The sequence below is a fragment of the Fukomys damarensis genome, unplaced genomic scaffold (genome assembly GCF_012274545.1).
Source record: "Fukomys damarensis isolate Sample0158 unplaced genomic scaffold, DMR_v1.0_HiC HiC_scaffold_36, whole genome shotgun sequence".
Taxonomy (NCBI): domain Eukaryota; kingdom Metazoa; phylum Chordata; class Mammalia; order Rodentia; family Bathyergidae; genus Fukomys; species Fukomys damarensis.
This window is the reverse complement of record NW_022900948.1, coordinates 15,343,182-15,353,183: the sequence shown is the minus strand read 5'-3', so window position 1 is coordinate 15,353,183 and position 10,002 is coordinate 15,343,182. Positions and strand designations below refer to the sequence as shown.

Sequence of the window (10,002 nt, the reverse complement as noted above, 5' to 3'; positions counted from 1 at the left end):
ATATGTATGTATACACACACACACACAATGGACCCTCGAGTTACTACCAGCCTGACGTACAAACAACTTGGGTTACAACCAGAATTTTAGTTTTAGCTTACAAAGTCTTGAGTTATACCCAAATGCTGGCCTGTTGTGCTTCTAGATGTCTCAGATACAGATTTAACCCTTACAGAGTACAACATCCTTGCCTGTGTGAGCTTAATTGAGAAATCCTGGGCCAATGTCTTTCTAAGGACACTGAGATCTGCCTGTGTACAGGAGAGAGACTTTGAAGGCTGCATAGAGGAGCCTGAGCCTTCATTGACCAACTTGAGTTGCAAGCAGCCCTTGAGAATGAATTGGGTTCTTAAGTCAAGTGTCCTATATCTATCTCTCTGTCTGTAAAAATTTACCTGTTATCTCCAGATAAAGATGATTTCTAGGGCCAGCCTCGGAATGTAGGGGTTGCTGTTGATGATTCAACTGTTTGAATCTTTTTTGAGGGGAAATTTATATGACTGGAAGGAAAGAGCTTGCAACTTATACAAACACATGTGGGGGCCGGGGATCTAGCCCAGTGGTTCTGCTGCCTGCCTTGCAAGCACAAGGATCTAAGTTCGATCCCCAGTACCAAAAAGGAAATGTCTTGTAGGGGTAGAACTTTGTCTTCGTTCCACTCCCTGAGCTAGCCTGTATTTTTAGGCTTCAAATCTTCATCCACAGTATCTGATATACCTGCCTCTTCTCCCAGGGCAGCATCCCGGAGTCCTTGTCATGCATGATTTCATAGCAGGGATACAAACCTTGGAGTTAGTCTCACTTCACTTTAGAATGATGGCTTCACCAGTTTACTAGCTATACCTTGAACAATAGAGTATTGGGGGTTTTTTGTGGGTGTTTTTTTTAACTGGGAAAATAATACTTTATGGAGTTGTTTTAAGAATTTAAGTATGTCAAAGTGTAGTATATCGTCTGTACCTCCAGGTATTCTTGACCCCATTTTCTCATACCCGTTCACTACCCAAAAGGCCCTGCCTGTGTGCCCACAGCATATACTTACCATAGAAGGTATTTACACTGCGGTATAGTTATGTAAGTTGGCAGATTCTTGTATTAATTTGTGAATTCCTTCACTTTGAACCTCTAGTACCCAGCAGAGGGCCAAGTTTGTAGTTACTAAATAAGTCTGAATGAATTGCATGCATGCATATTTTGCTGTATTCTCTCTCACGAAGCCTATTTCATTAGGATAATGGAGATGTACCATTATATAGAATAGCCAGTATTTAGGAACTAGTTCTGTGAAATGTTTTGGTCTTGGGATCCTTTTAAACTCATAAAAATTATTATAAACTCCAGAGAGTCTTTATTTACATGAACTGATTTTCATGGTCTTAGAAATTAAATTTTAAATATTGATGAAAATTTATTATTTAATTATAAATTAAATATTTAATTTTATTAAATAAAATTTTAATGTAAGTGGTAAACCCTTGACATGTTCATTCATGTGCCATATTTTCATGAAAAATTACTGTTTCCAGTCCTGTCCTCCCAGGTTATTTTATTTTTTTGGTTTTTTTGGGACAGGGTCTCACTATGTAGTTGAGACTGACCTGGAATTCACTATGAAGCTCAGGCTGGTCTCGAACTCACAGCGATCCTCCTGCCTCAGCCTCCTGAGTGCTGGGATTGCAGGTGTGCGCCACCATGCCCAGCCTCCCAGGTTATTTTAATAAGACAAATATGTTTGACAGTTGTCCAAGATTTTCTTTCTGTGGCTGGATTAAAAGACCGGTGGATCTCACATCTACTACTGCATTCAGTCTGTTGCCGTAAATTGCTCTGCTTGAAAAAATGTAGAAAATGCAGCCTTACCTAGACATGTAGTTGAAAAAGAAAGACCTCTGAGACATCCTTCGAGAGTCTTCTGAAAATACTTTTAAGAACCTAGTACATGCTGTAGGCATGTGTGGATATCATACTGAAGCCCAGCAATATGTTCAGCTAATGTTAGTAGGAAATTTTTTGAAATTTAAAGAACTACTGCTCCGTTGTAAAAGGAAAAACATAGCATCCACAAAATGAGGAAGGGATCAAGGAAAATTCTGTGAGTTTGGCTCTCTATAAATAATCCTTTGTCATTTCTTATTTGTAGGTTGAAAAATCCTTCATGAACAAGAGAGATCAGAAGCAACATGATGGATTCAGAAGCTCATGAAAAGAGGCCACCAATCCTGACATCTTCAACACAAGACGTATCCCCGCACATCACCAGTGTTGGTGAAATGAAGCACTATCTGTGTGGCTGCTGCGCAGCTTTCAGCAACATAGCAATCACATTTCCAGTTCAGAAGGTCCTCTTCCGGCAGCAGCTGTATGGAATCAAAACCCGGGATGCAGTACTTCAGCTGAGGAGGGATGGATTTCGAAACTTGTATCGTGGAATCCTTCCGCCCTTAATGCAGAAAACGACTACCCTGGCACTCATGTTTGGTCTGTATGAGGATCTGTCTTGCCTTCTCCATAAGCACGTCAGTGCTCCAGAGTTTGCAACCCGTGCTGCGGCTGCAATACTTGCAGGGACAACAGAAGCCATTTTCACTCCACTGGAAAGAGTTCAGACATTGCTTCAAGACCACAAGCATCATGACAAATTTACAAACACTTATCAGGCCTTCAGAGTGCTGAAATGCCATGGAATTAGAGAGTATTATCGAGGCTTGGTGCCCATTCTTTTCCGTAATGGATTCAGCAATGTTCTTTTCTTTGGCCTTCGAGGTCCCATTAAGGAGCATCTGCCTACTGCAACAACTCACAGTGCTCATCTGGTTAATGACTTTATCTGTGGAGGTGTTTTGGGTGCCATGTTGGGGTTCTTGTTTTTTCCAGTTAATGTTGTAAAAACTCGCATACAGTCTCAGATTGGTGGGGAGTTTCAGTCTTTCTCCAAGGTTTTCAAAACAATCTGGCTAGAACGGGACAGGAAACTGACAAATCTCTTCAGGGGTGCCCATCTGAATTATCATCGGTCCCTCATCTCTTGGGGCATAATCAATGCGACTTACGAATTCTTGTTAAAGATCATCTGAGAAAGTCACCAGTGAAGTGCTGTGTATCAGTGAATAGACCTGAGAAAAATACAGTTTGACTTAGGTTCAAATTGAGTTCAGGCCACAGTGAATTATGGGAAAGCCATTTTCCCTGAGCATCAACAAAAAATTTTTAATTTTTTATCATTACTGGAGAGCTTTAGGCTAATTGCTGGTAAATAGCTGTTTATCTGATGGTCTTTCACAGGGTATCCTAATAGCCAGGATGTGATTCTTTTTCCCCAAACCGCCTTTAAGCCTTTTGTATTGAAGCATAAAATGGCCATAACTAGCCAGGGAAAGTGCCCTTAGGGCCCTAGGACTTCTCAGGCTTATTTTGTTACCCCATTTTTTCTTGCTCTCAGGAGCAGTTGCAAAGGGTAGCCTTCATTAAAATTAAGCATATATGTGGCAGGACCTGGCCAGAACAGAAAAGAAATACAGCTTATTTGGTCAGTCTGCTTTTTGGGATTTTTTTTTTTTTTTTTTTTTTTTTTTTTTTTTTTTTTTTTGACGGGATCGAACTTAGGACCTTGTGCTTGTGAGGCAGGCGTGGTGCCACTGAGCAGTCTGAATTGGTGTTAGTTTTAAAATTAAGCACCTGTCGGAGTAGTCATAATCCAGTCTCTTCTGTTCAGATGTGGTAGATGGAATCATGCAGCTAATGAAATTTCTCATTTATTTTTGTGCCTTTGGATGTTTTCTGTTTAATTCTGAATGTGACCTTAAGCCCTTCCAAAATATCCTTATGTTAATTTTACTGATTTCATTGCCAAAAGATGGGAACATTTAAATTTTTTATAGGTGTTTCATCCCATTAAGAAGTTGTTAACAATATATAGTTCCTTTTTCTCCAGCTTGGTTTATTTGAATTATTGGCTCCAACTTAGCAGAGGGCTTTGGAGGCTTTTTCCCCCTTGAGTAGCAATTTGTCATATTTGAGCATCTTGTTCTCGTGAAGCTATACTTTTAAAAAATAAAACACTTCCATAAGTTTTATCTTAGGAGTCTGTTAATATCCCATGGTTTTTTATTTTGTTTTGTTTTGTTTTCCCCCTCCTGGTTTCTAAATGTTACAGGGTGAGAGGGGGGCAAAAGCTCAGGATAGCTCTTGCCCCACTGTGTTAACTGTCTTTATTTTATTCTTGGAGATGGAGGCTTCTCTAGGATTTCACATTAGGGAACCCAGTTTTACCATTGTGTCATTAAAGCTAGATTGAGAGCATATGATCTAGATAAAAGCATTTGAAGGGTTGTGTTGAATTCTAGAGGTTGGTGCTAGCTAGATCGCCTGTTCATGCCTTACTTCAGACAAAGTTTGTCACAGAATCAGAGAATATTTGAATATTTTTCCCAGATCGGTGAAGCAAAATGACTCATACAGCAGTTGAATAATGAAATATAAGAAACATCCTGGAGAAATGGTTAATGAATATCTAAAATCTATCTGTAAATATATGTACTTAAGGTTGCTTCCTGCCATCTAAGAAGAAAGTAGATTTGTCTTTTTGGTGGTTCTGGGGATTGAATCCAGGGCCTGTCATGTGCCTAGGCCAGTGCCTCCTACTGGGCTGCGACCCAAGCCATCCCCTTCTCCCTTCTTAAAGATAGGCTTTTTGTTACCATTTTTTTTCATTTTTCTGAGTAATTGCATGTGAATTTATGCATATACCAACCAAAAATCCAGGGCCTCACCGGTTGTTTACTCAGTTTCTGGGCAGATAGTCCACAACAGCCGTTTACCTCGAAATGCGCTCTTAAAGTGAACATCCTTTTTCCAATTATAAAGGATTAAGCAGCATATTAAGCGTTGGCAAGATAGTAACGGAGCTAAGCATCTTTACAGCAGCTCTGCTTGACAGTTTTGTGCTAGATGTAACAGCTTAGAGATCAAGGTGCAGATGTGAGGATTTCAGAAAACAAGAAGTTGACACCAAATAGCTTTCAGCAGTGTTCTTTGGCCTGTTGAAGAATCAGGACTTGAAGGGAGTTGCAGAAATGAGTGAAGATGGCACCTGGGTTCCTGGCCCCCTCATTCGTCTGTGAAACTTGAGCATCTGCGGGCTCACCTAGGAGCGCAGCACGGCACAGGGGACTAAGAGGTCACACCCTCACCTTGGCAGTGAACTCCATTGGCGTGCAGCTCTCTGGAACTTGCTTCTGTCTACACTCCATGCAGGAGAGAGATTTACTTGTAAAGCACTTTGGTGAAAAGTTTAGGAGAATGCTTTGGTATTTGCCCTATCAAAGAATATGTGGCATTTTGAAACAATTACTAATATTTTTAATGGTTTTAACTCATTCTTAAATTCGTCACTTTTTACTTTTCTTGAAGACCAAACTACAAATATATTACCAGAGATGGTTTTGTGTTGTGCTCTAGACTTAATTTGACAAAAGAAATTCAGAACTTGTAGCCAACAGTTTTATCTGAACTTGAAGGCAGAATTTGTAATAAGTAAGAAATTCTATTGTTTTTATTATCGGCGTGAACTAGCATGGTACTGTTTTTAAAGGCCAAGTATGATTGAATAACTGTGTGAAAAGCTTTAAAGTGGTCTGTTACATATGTGGCACAGATACAGCTCATGAGCACAGGGCCAGGTCTTGTGTCCTATGCTTCAAGTCTGATGCCACCAAAAATGTCATGAATGCTGTTTTAACACACTTTTTGAGTGATATGATCCCTGAGGACTACACCACAAACACAGCCTTTATATTGTAACTTTGTGTCTTACTTGTTTCACTTGTGGTTAGAGATACATTCTGACTTTTTTTGTCTAAATAGTCACTATTCATCTTGACTTATGGTTGGTTAGCCATCTGCTATATATTGACCTGTGCAATAAAATAGAACTGTGTACATATAGTTGATTTTGGATATCTGAAATTCCCAAGCTCAATTACAGTGAGTATAAATGTTCAGTATAAGGTGGTGCAAACCTGTAAGAGAATAATGAGTAGCAGACAGGATATGTGAAATGGGATCTAGGGATTTCTATGCATAAGCCAGTCTTGTGGAGCTGACACTGGTGCTGTAGAGATGAAGTACTGTGGGGTGAGGGCTGTGCAGTCATGAAGGCTAGGCAGGAGATTATGGTGGAAGAAAAGGTAAGCACTCAGACTTGTTTTCCTTTATACTGAAATACAGTGGACCCTTGAATTACTACCACCTGACATACAAACAGTTTGTGTTACAACCGGCATTTTAGTTTAACTTACCGACCAAAATCTCGAGTTATGAACCAAATGCCAGCCACTTGTGCTTCTAGATGGGCTCAGTTACAGAGCCCTTAAAGCATCCTGGAAGGAACATTACAGTACCCTTGCCTATGTGGAGTTGAGAAGTCCTGGGCCACTGTCTCCCTAAGGACACTGAGATCTGCCTGTGTACAGGAGAGAGACTTTGAAGGCTGCGTAGAGGAGCCTGAACCTTCAGCTGACCAACTTGAGTTAGAAGCAGCCCTCGAGAATGAATTGAGTTTGTAAGTCAAGGGTCCACTGTACTTGTTTTCTCGTGTACAAATGCATATCAAAGACTTGAACACCATTCTCTCAAAATTTGAGGATTTTAAATTTTTAATGCTGTTTGTGTAATATTTACTTGCCTAAATGGCTCCCAAGTTGTGTGAGGATCTCTGTATGTTTCTTCTTTTAAAGTCTCATTATTAAAAGTCAGTTACCAAATACAAAATTTTTGTTTGCTGTTTTGAGTTATGTGACTGAATTTAAATGAAATCTCTTCAGTGTTTCAGCATTAATATACTTGGTGTGATTGGAATAAAGATTTTGGTTTTTTATTTTTTACATTTCACTGGAAACACTGATCTTTTGGATAGAAATGAGAATTTATTTGCCAAGAAGGATGATCCCATCATATTTATGCTAGAACCAGCACATAGCCTCTTCTGTTCATTGTGTTTTCCCCCAGTGCTGCCTGCCCTGCACTTCCTGTCTGCAAAGCTGAAACCTGGCCTCCTCAGGAACACATTGAAGTCCATGCCATAGATAGCAGTGCTTGGGTCATATTTGATTCCCAGATCCATGTGTTCCTGCGTCCCAGAACTACAGTTGCTGAGCCAGGTATGGCACATGTCTGTAATCGCAGCACTTGGAAGGCTGAGGCCTTGAGTTAGAGACCATCCTGGGCTACACAGCAAGTTCAAAGCCAGTCTGGACTCCATAGCAGGACCCTGTCTCAAAAAAAGTTTCTGGGATTTAGTTCAGTGGTGTGGTGCCTGGTTTGCAAGATCCTGAGTTCAATCCCAGGTACCAAAAATATGTTTCCATTATCAGAAATTATTTTTCTTTAATTCATACTTTTCATATCTTTAGACCTTTAGTCCTTACTTGATAAGACAGCACGTTATATTGACAATTAGCAATTCACTGGAGGACTTTGCAGGTAAAATAACTTACACTTCAGCTCTCAATTCAAATGTCCCTCCCTCAGACACTGGCTCAATTTTTAAAAAATTAATTTTATGAGGCAGGTGTGGTGGTGCACGCCTTTAATCCCAGCACTTGGGAGGCTGAGACAGGAGGATTGCTGTGAGTTCGAGACTGGCCTGGGCTACATAGTTCCAGGTTAGTCTCAACTACGTAGTGAGACCCTGTCTCAAAAAAAAAAAAAAAATATGAATTTTATGGTGTATAATCACATTCGCATAATGATCACATTCACCGTAGGGAATTTGTACCTGTTCACAATATATCTTCTTTTTTTTCCCCATTCCCCACCCTTCCCTTCAATCCTTCTTCCCCTCTCCCTTGTTTCTGTTTTCCTTCCATTATTATTTTTTGGGGGGATACTGTGGCTCAAACTCATGACCTTGTAGTTTGAGGCAGGTGCAGTTCCACTGAGATAAATCCCCAGCCCATCCTTCCATTATTTTTAAATTTTAAATTTCCCTTCCCCTCCCTCCCTTGTTCCCCTGCCTACTTGAACATTTTCTTCCCACTTCCCAATATCTATCATCCATTTTGGTCCTTATTTACCCTTTGGGTTTCTCACATAAGAATGCAATATTTAAACGTGTGTCCAGGGGCTGGGGATTTAGCTCAGCGGTTTGGTGGCCTGCCTTGCTAAGCGCAAGGACCTGAGTTCAATCCCCGGTACCAAAAAAAAAAGTGTGTCCGACTTATTTCACTTAACATGTTCTCAAGGTCCATCCATTTACCTAAAAATGTCTCAAATCTATTCGTTATGATAGTGTATAACTCCACTGGATATTAAAAAAAACAATTTATCCATTTATCCATTGATGGGCATCTGGGCTGTTTCCCAGATTGAGCTATTACAAATTGTGCTGCTATAACCATGGGTGTGCATATGTTGCTATGTTAATGATGCTTTTAACTCAGGAAGATACCTAGAAGGAGAATAGCTGGTCAAATGGAACCTCTAGTTTTAGTTTTTTGAAGAATCTCCATACTGATTTCCATAGTGATTGTACCAGCTCACACTCCTACTAGCAATGGAGAAGGGATCCTTTTCCCCCATGGCCTCGCCAGCATTTGTTATTGGTTGATTTCTTCATGATAGCCATTCTTCCTGGAGATAGAATCTTAGGGTTGTTTTAATTTGTGTTTATCAAATGGACTTGCTCATACTTCAGGACTAGATCAGTTTCCCCTGGAATGAGTGCCTTGCCACTATGTTCCTATTTTCTATAGCACTTACCTGTTTTCTTATTTGATCTGTTGCCCTTTTAGAGTGCCAACACCATGTGGCAAAGACTGCGTAGATCTAAGAACATGGTAGATGCTTGGTAAAAGTATCCTATTTCCCTCAAATTCTCAAGGCCCTCTGAGGACATGTGGATATTCATGATCATGGCCTCCTTTAATACCCTATTTGACCTGAATTTGTTGGTAGGTCATACAGATCAATAATATGGTAATTTTTACACCAATTTCAAGGTACTACACTGTCTTTTCTTGGGCAGCCATGACAAAATACCATAGTCTGGGTGGCTTAAACAACAGACATTTCTCACAGTTTGGAGGATGGGAAGACCAGCATCATGGTGCCAGCATATTTAGCTCCTTATGAGGACCCTCTTCCTGGACCACCTTGCTGGATCCTCACATGACAGAGAGCTCTAATCTCTTCTGCTTTTTATTGTTCAGACACAATGTAGTGCTTTATTGGTGTACAGTAATGCCTGGTGGCTGAGCAGAAGACAATTCCTTGAAAGACTTTTAGCCTGCTTAGATGAAATTAGGCTATTTATAAATGAAAAAGGGCAGGAATATTCACAGCTCACTGATATGGCTTAACAACCTCATTTTTTTTTGTTTGTTTACAGAGTTTACAGTACACTTCAGTGTACTGAACAAGAACTACAAGGTGTAGGGATAATAGCAGAAAGGATGTTTTGTGATATTGACATATTTAGGAGAAAACTACAGTTTTTTTAAAGAGACCATGAAAGGGGGCATCTGAAATATTTTTCAAATCTAAAAATGAACTTAGAAAATTCTACAACATTTGCAGACAATCCTACAATTCATAAGGAAATTTATAAGGAATCTTCTAACATTGCAGCAACTGCAAAGTAGAATTTTAGTTAACAGATTTGTATAGTTCCTGATGGAGACAACCGTGTCTTCTTCTCTAGATAAAACCAAATTTGTACAACTTGATCTTTCCTGCTTACACTGGTTAGATTTTGGAAATCTGGAAATGGAGCTATTGGAATTTCAAGAAAGCCATATCTTGAAAAATAGATTCTATGACCTGTGTGCAGCATTTGAGAAGACAGAGACAACAGAGTATGAAGGGATGACAAAGGGTAGCACAACTGGTAGTTCTGAAAGTCCTTAACATGTAGAATTCTCTGCCAAATAATTTTAAGTTAATGAAAGCACTTGGGATTTCTGTTCGTACTTTACTTGGATCATCTTAGGCTTTTGAGAAGCTGTT

The 10,002-nt window shown here is 39.8% G+C and overlaps 1 protein-coding gene across 3 annotated transcripts in view; it reads left to right on the top strand.

Annotated features, from left to right (window-relative positions):
* Slc25a51 (solute carrier family 25 member 51) overlaps window positions 1–3,554 on the top strand; it is a 16,306-nt gene extending 12,752 nt beyond the window's left edge. For all 3 annotated transcript variants that reach the window (XM_010614418.3, XM_033759204.1, XM_033759205.1), the window contains one exon: window positions 2,141–3,554. In XM_010614418.3, coding sequence (XP_010612720.1) covers window positions 2,181–3,074 — 894 coding nt within the window. In that variant the 5' untranslated portion in view covers window positions 2,141–2,180 and the 3' untranslated portion in view covers window positions 3,075–3,554. The remainder of the gene's footprint in view (window positions 1–2,140) is intronic.
* Window positions 3,555–10,002: the final 6,448 nt, after the last annotated feature.